The following is a 13,559-nucleotide window of genomic DNA, read 5'->3' on the forward strand; positions in this document are numbered from 1 at the left end:
AATGTACCGGCCTGTAGGCTGGTTAAAGGAAATATACCGGCCTGTATGATGGTTAAAGGAAATATACCGGCCTGTATGATGGTTAAAGGAAATATACCGGCCTGTAGGCTGGTTAAAGGAAATATACCGGCCTGTATGATGGTTAAAGGAAATATACCGGCCTGTAGGCTGGTTAAAGGAAATGTACCGGCCTGTAGGCTGGTTAAAGGAAATATACCGGCCTGTATGATGGTTAAAGGAAATATACCGGCCTGTATGATGGTTAAAGGAAATATACCGGCCTGTAGGCTGGTTAAAGGAAATATACCGGCCTGTATGATGGTTAAAGGAAATATACCGGCCTGTAGGCTGGTTAAAGGAAATGTACCGGCCTGTAGGCTGGTTAAAGGAAATATACCGGCCTGTATGATGGTTAAAGGAAATATACCGGCCTGTAGGCTGGTTAAAGGAAATGTACCGGCCTGTAGGCTGGTTAAAGGAAATATACCGGCCTGTATGATGGTTAAAGGAAATATACCGGCCTGTAGGCTGGTATATTTCCTTTAACATTTTTTTATTTACACAAAACAGTGGGATACTCATTCGACCATATGAGCTGAAGGACTTCCTAGTTCACAAAATAAGTTCAAAAACACTAAAGGAAGAAATTGAGCTCTGATATTAGTCACTCATTGTTATTGACAACACACATGACAATATGTTACACAAATGATAATTGGGCAACTATCAAATAACCATAGACATAGTCATTTTTTAGAGAACTTACATAGAGTGTATATTGCTGGGATTCAGAAACAGACTCCTGGTGTCTTCACGCCACATACTCATGCAGTCTGTGCTGTGGTCAGATAAATGTTGTTAAATGCAGTGGGAAATCTGATCACAATGTGGGCACATTTATTTTCAAGCACGCTAATAGAGGCTGGTATTTTTTAAGGCTGGGCTGATATGTCACATATTTGGGAATGGCAAGACCCAGTAAAGCATTAAACTTACTAAGCCTTTATCTGGCAAGAAGTGCAATGTGTTTTTATTATTCATATCTACAAATGAATCCATAAACACATGTATATTAATATACTGCCATTCTTTATAAAGGGGTGGTTTATAATTAGGTTATTATTAATTTTAAAGATGGTTTATAATAAATGAAAACAAATGGTTAAAATGGTGTACTTACCCGTTTTAAACTACCCCTTTACAGATCCTTTTATGTTTTTTAATTTTATTTCCACTAAAACATTCAGAGATTTAGAGAGGGAATAAAGAAGTCAAGACTGAATAGAGATCCGGCAAGTATTAATACATTCTGTGTATTCATGTTATAATGGTTACGATGCATCTGTTGTGCTACAGTCGTCCACTTGCCCTGTATGGACGATCAGTTCTTCAAAGAGGGCGCCTTTTCTCTTCGGAATCGCAACTTCATGACGTCTTGGGCAATCATGTGATTACACTCTGGTCTTTCCCAGGGTTCAGTGAGAGCTGTTTGCCCCACCCCATCTCTTTAACGCTTTCTATCTCAATGTACAATTCTCAGAGAAAAGGACAAAAATGCATATAAATACTTCAAAGAAACTAATGTATTCACATTTATGCAAGAGCAGATCTGGCCTTTACATGAAAAAATAACTGTCATCGTTGGATTAATTGTTATGTTGGCCTACCGCGGTATGTTCATATATCGATATGCACATATATCCAGGTTTAGGCTACCATACGAATTCAAAAGGAATACAAAGCTTAGACTGACAGCGGGCTCTACCCACGAGAAAAACAAGAAAATAACGAATGATTTTCATAAATATACCTGAATCGGGGAAATTGCATTGCATACAACAAAACCTACTGAAGGCAATGTTCGCCTAGAAAAGCTTACCGATGTGAGGAGAAATACAAATTACAGCGGTAAAGAAAAAGACCGAGAGAAGGGCCTTTTTGATCTGGACAACCCCCAAAAGCAGCCAACATCTGTGACGAGGAGGGGAATTAATATTAATATCATTGACTAAAACAGGACATATTTGACAAAGTTACAACAAAAACGTTTTGTCTTGGATTTAAAATACATTCGGATGAAGAAGGAAACCCTGCATAATCATCCACATGCCGTCATTTTAGTGGAAATATGAATATTTTTTTGATCCACCCTCTGTATCTGCTTTGCCTGTCACGCTGGGGCTGAGGACGGATTGAACAAGGAAAAAGGGAAATACGCAAATGTTTTGAATGGCAGAATTCTACGAGTGAAACCAATGATGGATTCTAGATGAGACATTTGCTAGAATTCAGTGTGGATTTCAGCTCTACGACAACTCGAGATCATTTATGTACATTGTAACGCTGAAGGATAATATTCAACACTGAAATTCATCTTGATGACTATATTGCGGATTTACAGTGAAAACATTATAGGAATCAACTGTCTGAGAGGGCGGCCTGAGTGTCGTGATTAGCACCACCACTCTGTTCTCACTGAATAATCTATTGTAACCGGTAGATATTTAACACTAATAACTGTGATAAAGGCTACGGATTGGTTGGTCTTGATCTTCCGCAGGTTTTAGTCTGCAACTGGCAATACAGATGTCACCCATCTTGAGCAAGGTGTCTTTCTCTTGGCCCAATCTAGGAATCTAGAAATTATTTATTATATGAATCCCCCCTCCCCCGAACCTTTTTATTGGGTTTTTGGGAAGATGGGTTGTCTGGGCAATAGTAAATCCGAAGACCAACGTAATGAGGAGAAGACACAGAGGGAAGCTAACAAAAAGATAGAGAAACAGCTTCAAAAAGACAAACAGATTTACCGAGCTACTCACCGGCTTCTGCTATTAGGTAGGTTTCTGACATTGGTTAAGTGTTTCATGCCATGTTTAATGTGGGTATCCCTGCCATATACCTATTGTGGCATTTGAGGATGACAAGGGTCTGACGTAGTAAATGACCGTATTGTATGTAGGCCCATGTTCTTCCTAGGCAGTCTATTAAACCAAGACTCTTCCATTTGTTTTATTGCAATGGGGGTTTACATGTGGCTTTGCTGTCATTTTCGATAGGACTTTGTTCTTGTAAAAGACTTACACTGACAACACGTGTGTCAATGCACACCTGTCATTTCAAGCAGCTATTCATGAAAAGCCACCAAAAGGATTTGTACCCTTATTTTACAACATTGTTGCATATGATGCCATCTGACTAGTGGAATTATTGCTTGTGGTGTAAGCCTAGCAATGTGTGTCTATGCCTGACTTAGGAAGAGTAACCTATATATTATAGTGGATAAGAGCGTCTGCTAAATGACTTAAATGTAAATGTAAATGTAATAGTCCTCAGAAATGTGAGTTTTCATCATCATGGACTACGTTTTCCTTGGAGTGTTTTTAATCATAATCGTTGCTAATACCAGGACTAGAGTACAGTAGTCGTAGAGTAATCAAGTTGTTCCTAGTCCTACCTATGTAATAACACTGTAATTACTCAAGTAACACCATTGTATTAACGTGTTGTTTCATAGTAATTGCTTTATAATTGTATAGTAATGGAGTTATTCCAATTACACAGGGCTGGCTCTAGGATTTGGAAGGCCCTAAGCAAGATTTGGTTGGGTGACCCCCACACCCACACCTCACAGAAAACCATTTTAGAAGCCCCTCTCTTGCCAGTGGAGAGAGAAAGTGTAGTTTTAAAGTTCATGTCCTGCAATTCTACACATTTTGCCATGGAGCATAGATAACATGTTGCAGTTTTAAAGGCCCAGTGCAGTCAAAAACATGATTTTCTAGTGTTTTATATATATTTCCACACTGAGGTTAGAATAATACTGTGACATTGTGAACATGATGATAATGGACCTTTTACTGTTTGAAAAGACTCCCTGAAATTTGAGCTTTGGGGTAAATAAGAAAGATAAAAAACAGAGTTCCAAACTTCTCTGACAATAACAGCTAATTTTATTTTTTCCCCTCCCTATGCCCACTCCCAAACAGTCCTAGCAAAATTGCTTGAGAAATAGCTCTTTGCTAAGAAGCTATTTTTGTTTATTTTTGACCATTTTAAATGAAAACAATCACACTAAGGTAGTTAATTGTTACACAAAATTATTTGATATTGAGATAAAAACGTCTGTATAGTTAGCAAGTTTTCTGCAATTCTACACATTTTGCCATGGGACAGAGAAATTTCCTGCAATTCTACAAAATATTTCTTTAATATGATATCTGACAGAGTGACTAACAAAATCAATGGTGGCTCCGGAGGTCAGGACCTCTGGGCACATGCCATACGTGCCCGGCCAGGATTCGGCCATGATTACAACAAGTTTGGATAGCTGGCTAGACTAACTACTGATCTTTTCCTTTAATTGGCTTGATTTGGTAGGCTCATCTTTGGAGCAATTTAATCCTCATTGGTATTACAAACAACATGAAATCACGTTCTATGTTTTTGACCTTACAGTATTAGGCCTAATAACAATACAGACATTGATTCTAGTCTGAAGTGACAATGACTAGGGTCCCTATTAACTTATCCAAAAACAACATTCTTCATTCACTAAAATAATTCACATTCTTTGGATACATTAATTCAACAAAAGCATGTTCACCATACAAAACAAAAATAAATGTAAAAGCTGCATATTTATTCCAATTCATGTTTTTTGTTGCTGCACAGTAAGAATGTGTTTGACCGGATCCCGGAAACCTGGTTACCATTTTGGATTTTATAGGGGCCTAGGTATTTATGACAAGTCTACCTAGTCAACTCGCTACATTATTGGTGTGTTTTCCCTTGGAGAGAAGTTAAAAAAATTTAAAAATTAAAAAAAAAGATGCTCAGGCCCAAGTTAGGATCTGGTCTGTTTGCTTTTCATTTTCATTTAGCATGTAGCATGCTGTTAGCACGAAGGAGCAGCGTTTGTTCTCTCCGTTCCTTAATGTGTGGGGAATGACTGTTCCGAATATCCCCGAATGTTCCCAGCATTCCATGTTCCGTGGTTAGTGGACAGTCATCACTAGAGGTTAGGATTTCTTCCTAACCATATTATCTGACCAGGAAACACCCTGGGACCTAGTTGTAGTAGGTTATAACTTGGTTGAACACTGAAGTAATGTGTGATTTGCATGCCTAGAATTTAGCTCAAGGGAATTGATATCGCCCTAAAGAGACCACTGTCAAGTGAGGTGTTTTTTGAAAGGTCTTTAGATTTATCTTCCTGTTCTCTCTGTTTGCAGGTGCTGGTGAATCTGGGAAGAGCACGATAGTTAAACAGATGCGAATATTGCATGTGAATGGCTTCAACGCAGAGTAAGTATTATTTCCTCTCATTTCATAAATTTTTGCAGAACCGTGTCAAGCACTAATTATTTTCTAGGTGCCACTGAAGGCTTGGGCCGGGACGATACCAGTATAGCAATATTATTTTCACAGAAAAAATGAAAAACCGAAGCAGGTCAAAGTCTATGGTCCTTTTAAATAAATGTGACTCTGGATGACAAAATAATAATGCTTGCTTCCATCATTAGGGCTGTTTTCTTAAAGAAGTTAAATCCGCTTCGGGTTTTGTTGCACGAGACTAATGAGTATCGCGATGCTGGTATCGTCGCAGCCTTACTGAAGCCCATAGGGTTCTTACTCCTTTTGTATTACACAGACTTTAAACTGGTAACCGAGGCCCTAGGATTCTCTCAGGCTGATTAATTGTTGAGATTTTACACCTTTATAATCTGGGTGGTTCAAGCCCTGAATGCTGATTGGCTGACAGCCGTGGTATATCAGACCGTATACCACGGGTATGACAAAACATTTATTTTTACTGCTCTAATTACTTTGGTAACCAGTTTATAATAGCAATAAGGCACCTTGGGGGTTTGTGATAAACTCAGCAAAAAAAGAAACGTCCTCTCACTGTCAACTGTGTTTATTTTCAACAAACATAACCTGTGTAAATATATTTGTATGAACATAAGATTCAACAACTGAGACATAAACTGAATAAGTTCCACAGACATGTGACTAACAGAAATGGAATAATGTGTCCCTAAACAAGGTGGGGGTCAAACTCAAAAGTAACAGTCAGTATATGTTGTGGCCACCAGCTGTATTTAGTACTGCAGTGCATCTCCTCCTCATGGACTGTACCAGATTTGCCAGTTCTTGCTGTGAGATGTTACCCTACTCTTCCACCAAGGCACCTGCAAGTTCCCGGACATTTCTGGGGGAATGGCCCTAGCCCTCACCGTCCGATCCAACAGGTCGCAGACGTGCTCAATAGTATTGAGATCCGGGCTCTTCGCTGGCCATGGCAGAACACTGACATTCCTGTCTTGTAGGAAATCAAACACAGAACGAGCAGTATGGCTTGTGGCATTTTCATGCTGGAGGGTAATGTCAGGATGAGCCTGCAGGAAGGGTACCACATGAGGAGGGAGGATGCCTTCCCTGTAACGCACAGCGTTGAGATAGCCTGTAATGACAACAAGCTCAGTCCGATGATGCTGTGACAGACCGCCCTAGACCATGACGGATCCTCCACCTCCAAATCGATCCCGCTCCAGAGTACAGGCCTCGGTGTAACGCTCATTCCTTCAACGATAAACGCAAATCCGACCATCACCCCATCACCATGACTCGTCAGAGAAGAGCACTTTTTGCCAGTCCTGCCTGGTCCAGCGATGGTGGGTTTGTGCTCATAGGCGACGTTGTTGCCGGTGATGTCTGGTGAGGTCCTATCTTACAACAGACCTACAAGCCCTCAGTCCAGCCTCTCTCAGCCTATTGTGGACAGTCTGAGCACTGATGGAGGGATTGTGTGTTCCTGGTGTAACTCAGGCAGTTGTTGTTACCATCCTGTACCTGTGTGATGTTCGGATGTACCGATCCTGTGCAGGTGTTGTTACACGTGGTCTGCCACTGCGAGGATGATCAGCTGTCTGTCCTGTCTCTCTGTAGCGCTGTCTTAGGCGTTTCACAGTACGGACATTGCAATTTATTGCCCTGGCCACTTCTGCAGTCCTCATGCCTCCTTGCAGCATGCCTAAGGCACGTTCACGCAGATGAGCAGGGACCCTGGGCATTTTTCTTTTGGTGTTTTTCAGAGTCAGTAGAAAGGCCTCTTTAGTGTCCTAAGTTTTCATACCTGTGACCTTAATTGCCTACTGTCTAAGCTGTTAGTGTCTTAACGACCTGTCCACAGGTGCACGTTCCTTAATTGTTTATGGTTCATTGAACAAGCTTTGGAAACAGTGTTTAAACCCTTTACAATGAAGATATGTGAAATGATTTGGATTTCTATGAATTATCTTTAAAAGACAGGGTTCTGAAAAAGGGACGTTTCTTTTTTTTGCGGAGTTTATATTGCCAATATACCACAGCTAAGGGCTGTGTCTGTAAAAGGTCTGGGTGTAGCTGGTGCAGAGGAGTCAGGCGCAGGACAGCAGAGATGAGTAATAAAAGTAACTTTACTCAAAATGACCAAATACATGTAGTAATACCAAGCCCACACAATCGGACCGAAATGCATAAAACAAACATGCACAAAAACCATGGGGAAAACAGAGGGTGAAATAATGAACATGTAATTGGGGAATTGAAACCAGGTGTGTAAAACAAAGACAAAACAAATGGAAAATGAAAAGTGGATCGGCGATGGCTAGAAGACCGGCGACGTCGACCGCCGCCCGAACAAGGAGAGGGACCAACTTCGGCGGAAGTCGTGACAGTGTCCAGGCAGTCCACGATGCGTCGTGCCTAAGAACAGCCCTTCGCCGTGGTATATTGGCCACATACCACACCCCCCCCCGTGGCTTATTAAATAAATAGATATTGTAGTATATGGCTTGAATGGCAATCTCACACTGGCATTCGCCCCAATCAGGTTAAAGAGACAAGAGGGTTCACACTTCTTTTTAACCTGGGGGTGGCATTTTCATTCCGGGTCGACCAAGTTCAGGACCACAGTCGAAACGTACGAATGCCTTTTCATAAATATTGGGGTTCAGCTTGTTTAGGGGTGAGCGCGTACCTGCCATTGTCCCGTGTGGTTCAGTTGGTAGAGCATGTTACTTGCAACGCCATGGTTGTGGCTTCGATTCCCACAGGGGACCAGTATCAATGAAAATGTACGCACTCACTACTGTAAGTCGCTCTGGATAAGAGTGTCTGCTAAATGACTCAAATGTAAATGTACGCACTCACTACTGTAAGTCGCTCTGGATAAGAGTGTCTGCTAAATGACTAACATGTAAATGTACGCACTCACTACTGTAAGTCGCTCTGGATAAGAGTGTCTGCTAAATGACTAACATGTAAATGTACGCACTCACTACTGTAAGTCGCTCTGGATAAGAGTGTCTGCTAAATGACTAACATGTAAATGTACGCACTCACTACTGTAAGTCGCTCTGGATAAGAGTGTCTGCTAAATGACTAACATGTAAATGTACGCACTCACTACTGTAAGTCGCTCTGGATAAGAGTGTCTGCTAAATGACTAACATGTAAATGTACGCACTCACTACTGTAAGTCGCTCTGGATAAGAGTGTCTGCTAAATGACTAACATGTAAATGTACGCACTCACTACTGTAAGTCGCTCTGGATAAGAGTGTCTGCTAAATGACTAACATGTAAATGTACGCACTCACTACTGTAAGTCGCTCTGGATAAGAGTGTCTGCTAAATGACTAACATGTAAATGTACGCACTCACTACTGTAAGTCGCTCTGGATAAGAGTGTCTGCTAAATGACTAACATGTAAATGTACGCACTCACTACTGTAAGTCGCTCTGGATAAGAGTGTCTGCTAAATGACTAACATGTAAATGTACGCACTCACTACTGTAAGTCGCTCTGGATAAGAGTGTCTGCTAAATGACTCACATGTAAATGTACGCACTCACTACTGTAAGTCGCTCAGGATAAGAGTGTCTGCTAAATGACTCAAATGTAAATGTACGCACTCACTACTGTAAGTCGCTCTGGATAAGAGTCTGCTAAATGACTAACATGTAAATGTACGCACTCACTACTGTAAGTCGCTCTGGATAAGAGTGTCTGCTAAATGACTAACATGTAAATGTACGCACTCACTACTGTAAGTCGCTCTGGATAAGAGTGTCTGCTAAATGACTCACATGTAAATGTACGCACTCACTACTGTAAGTCGCTCTGGATAAGAGTGTCTGCTAAATGACTCACATGTAAATGTAGCAGCAGATACAGGTTGTTACCTTGACAACAGAATTACACATACTGATATCATCAGTGAGATCTCCTGAAGTAAGAGGCATTGTAAGTGTTGTTGTCCAATGATATGCGTACTCCAACATACAAAATAAATAAAAAAGTGACAAGGTAGCAAGGAACAGTAAATTCACTGTGAGGGTATGTGCAAGTGTAATGGCGAACTTTGGCTAATGCATATTCACCTGTTTCTTGCAGTGTAGCTACATTTTCAATGATCTTGGGTGTGCAATTCCACCCATTTAACATTACATTTAAGTCATTTAGCAGACGCTCTTATCCAGAGCGACTTACAAATTGGTGCATTCACCTTATGACATCCAGTGGAGCAGCCACTTTACAATAGTGCATCTAAATCTTTTAAGGGGGGGTGAGAAGGATTACTTTATCCTATCCTAGGTATTCCTTAAAGAGGTGGGGTTTCAGGTGTCTCCGGAAGGTGGTGATTGACTCCGCTGTCCTGGCGTCGTGAGGGAGTTTGTTCCACCATTGGGGGGCCAGAGCAGCGAACAGTTTTGACTGGGCTGAGCGGGAACTGTACTTCCTCAGTGGTAGGGAGGCGAGCAGGCCAGAGGTGGATGAACGCAGTGCCCTTGTTTGGGTGTAGGGCCTGATCAGAGCCTGGAGGTACTGAGGTGCCGTTCCCCTCACAGCTCCGTAGGCAAGCACCATGGTCTTGTAGCGGATGCGAGCTTCAACTGGAAGCCAGTGGAGAGAGCGGAGGAGCGGGGTGACGTGAGAGAACTTGGGAAGGTTGAACACCAGACGGGCTGCGGCGTTCTGGATGAGTTGTAGGGGTTATATATATATACACCCCAGAGAGTATATGGGTGTTTGTCGCCAGAGACTGGGTGTTTGTTATGACTATAGGTGAAACTGCTTGAGTTAATTGATAATATTTACAAAGTGTATTGCTCTATGAATTGCCTATTTTATAAACTGTTTTTTAAACAAGTGTTTTGCTAGATGGCACCAATTATTCAACAGATCCTTGAAATAGTTTTTGAATCGTTTGAAATCACATGCATAGCCTACTGCGTTCAGGCTAGTAGGTCTTGTAACCCTGCTCATCGAGAGAAAATGCTGACGATTTTGGTTTCACTAACTTCTTTTCCTAGTCAGTATAGTATGTCATATAGTATGCCAACATCAATACTGTAGGACCTCTCATTAAAAACAGTAATTTGCCTTAAGCTTTTGTTTCCCAACAATATGACTTCACTCAGGTTCCATTTCCGTGGATTCTCAGGTTACGTACAGTGGCTGTATTGTTAATTCTGATCATTCCACACCTTGGCTTCCCCATATGGCACAGTTGATCAACTTTATTGTCCCAGAGGGGGGCCTTTTTGTTGGACGTACAAGAACGACTGCTCCTACATGACATACGCAACATATAATACTGATCACCTCATAGAAATAGTGCAATTTAAAAACATAGTAGGTCAAAATTACATACACACACACACTTGCACACACATCAGCCAGTCAGTCCATAGCAGGGACCGTATACAGATTGTATTGATGGTCAATTCAGGACAGTTGTTGTCCGGGTTTGTGTTCCACAGCCAGACACCCTGGTGTATGCTATTGATAAATATATGGAGGGAGGGGATCTCTATCGTTCTTGCTTCAGTTCCGTGTGGTTGTCTCAGCCTGCCCCTCAGACTAGAATGTTGTACCTACCTACTGGAAGTTGGACAGGCAGTGCCAGTCAGTACAAGGTGCTGGAGAGTGGGATGAGGAGGACAGAAGGTGATGGGAGGTGGGGAGTGACAGAATGATAGGGAGAGTGGATGATAAGGGAGAGGAGTGGAATGGCAGAGGTGAGAAGAGATTGGTATGGCAGTTTATTTTAAACGGGGTGTTTTGAGGTCTTAGTGTGAGGAATGTAGTGGAGCCTCCTCTCAGTCATACAGTGCACTGCTTTTACTCTGTCACTAAACTCCTACATTCTATCAGCCCAGCTACACAGACTGATGAAATGCATGAAGAATGCACTATTTATCTATCGTCCATCAATGCATGAGCCCCATAGAAAAACCATTGGCAACCATTTTTTATGGATGCAAAATCTGTGTGGTCTGGCCCTTATTTAGGGTTTGCAGACTTCATCAATGAGTAAAGATAGCCATTCTTCTTTTCCATGTCAAGCATTGCTACACCTTTATGGTGATTTTGATGACATTAAGGTGGTATGCTGTTATACACTGACTTCCTCATTATCGTGATTCTAAATATCTATTTTCATGCTTCACAGGGAGAAAAAACAGAAAATTCAAGACATTAAAAACAACATAAAAGAAGCTATAGAGGTCAGTAATTGGTGCTGTTTACTGCTGATTTCTCCCTCTTGGTTACATTGTTTACATGAGTTAGCAGTACTAGTATCCCAATAGAGGAAGTCTTTAACACATTTCAAGATTTACAAAAACATACATTTTTTTTCTGTAGATTTTGTAAATCAAGGTTTTTCTATTTTTCCTCCATTCCAGACTATAGTGACAGCCATGAGTACACTGACGCCCCCAGTCCGGTTAGCCAACCCAGCACACCAGTTCCGAATCGAATACATCCTAAACCTAGTAAATCAGAAGGATTTTGAATTTACATCGGTAAGTATTTTTCTAATTAATAATGACTTATTCTCCCTGTCATGTTGGCATGTTTCCGGGTTGTTCTCTGATGGTGCTTATTTAGCTCAGTGGGCTAACACAGACTAGTTCAAACCCTAATTAGATTCTGCAGTCTCATTCTGAGTTCTTGCCCCAAAGAAAAATGTCCACCTCAAACTGTTGGAACTATGAACATTAGTCAAACTGGCTGCTAACATGATATAGGTCTATGTGTTTGAATTTAAGGCAGGATGGAATAGACCCAGTAAGTGAATGGAGGAATAGGACCAGTCAGTGAATGGAGGAATAGCCAATAAGTTCCTCGAGGAACATCACATCAGCCATGAAAGCTGCTACAGTATGGTGTCTGGCTGTTTTGTGGTTCAGTAATTAGCAGGTGTGCTCTCCTTGGGATGCTCACAATTGAATGAGGCTCTCACCTGAGAGATGCATGGCCTGCGCCTGTTAACACTGATTGTGTTTAATAACACTAAATGAGTCTGATGGGAGTTCCCCTCTGAAACACCAGGACCCTCAGGGATTCCTTCCAAACTGCCTGTTCCCAGGGTTGGCAGGCAGCTGGGTAAGCAGACAGACAGACAGGGAAACAGGCAGGATAAGAAGGCAGGCAGGCAGGCAGGATAAGCAGTTTTCCTATTCTGAATCAGAAGTTACATCTTTAGGTGAGAGTTTGCCCCCCAATCCCCTCTTCTGTAAAACTTGTAAATATTGACTTGTGACTTCCTGTATTATACTGATGCTAAAATGTTTATTCTACTGAGCCTTGTATTATTTCTTATTGTTGTTGCATTGTCGAAGGAACCTGCAAGTAAGCATTTCATTGGACGGTGTATACCATGTGTATCCTGTACATACGACTAAAACGTGAAACTTGGTGAGAATTTGCCCTGATGCTTTCTATAGATTTGAAGATATTTTATATGGTCTGTTGCTGTGCCAACATAATCTATTCGGAAACTATTCAGACCCCTTGACTTTTTCCACATTCTGTTGCGTTACAGCCTTATTCTGAAATAGATTTAAAAAATAATAATTCTCCATCAATCTACACACAATACATAATGACAAACCAAAAATATTACATTAACATAAGTATTCAGACCCGTTACTCGGTGCTTTGTTGAAGCACCTTTGGCAGTGATTACAGCCTTGAGTCTTCTTGGGTATGACACGACAAGCTTGGCACTCCTGTATTTGGGGAGTTTCTCCCATTCTTCTCTGAAGATCCTCTCAAGCTCTGTCAGATTGGAAGGGGAGAGATTTGCTGCACAGCTATTTTCAGGTCTCTCCAGAGATGTTTGATCGGGTTCAAGTCCGGGCTCTGGCAGGGCCACTCGAGGACATTCAGAGACTTGTCCTGAAGACACTCCTGTGTTGTCCTGTTGTTAGGTGAACCTTCACCCCAGTCTGAGGTCCTGAGTGCTCTGGAGAAGGTTTTCATCAAGGATCTCTCTGTACTTTGCTCCATTCATATTTCACTCGATCCTGTCTAGTCTCCAAGTCCCTGCTGCTGAAAAACACTCCACAGCATGATGCTACCACCACCATGCTTCACTTTAGGGATGGTGCCAGGTTTCTTCCAGATGTGACGGCAGGTAGCCTAGTGGTTAGAGCGTTGGGCCAGTAACTGAAAGGTTGCTGGATCGAATCCCCGAGCCCCTGAACAAGGCAGTTAACTCA

General features: G+C 41.7%; 1 protein-coding gene across 1 annotated transcript in view; it reads left to right on the forward strand.

The window, feature by feature from the left end:
- Positions 1–1,517: 1,517 nt before the first annotated feature.
- LOC115143775 (guanine nucleotide-binding protein G(s) subunit alpha-like) overlaps positions 1,518–13,559 on the forward strand; it is a 92,267-nt gene continuing 80,225 nt past the window's right edge. Inside the window, exons 1-4 of the mRNA XM_065001997.1 lie at positions 1,518–2,838; positions 5,235–5,307; positions 11,504–11,558; positions 11,739–11,858. Coding sequence (XP_064858069.1) covers positions 2,655–2,838; positions 5,235–5,307; positions 11,504–11,558; positions 11,739–11,858 — 432 coding nt within the window. The 5' untranslated portion in view covers positions 1,518–2,654. The remainder of the gene's footprint in view (positions 2,839–5,234; positions 5,308–11,503; positions 11,559–11,738; positions 11,859–13,559) is intronic.

The sequence above is a fragment of the Oncorhynchus nerka genome, linkage group LG15 (assembly GCF_034236695.1).
Source record: "Oncorhynchus nerka isolate Pitt River linkage group LG15, Oner_Uvic_2.0, whole genome shotgun sequence".
NCBI lineage: Eukaryota > Metazoa > Chordata > Actinopteri > Salmoniformes > Salmonidae > Oncorhynchus > Oncorhynchus nerka.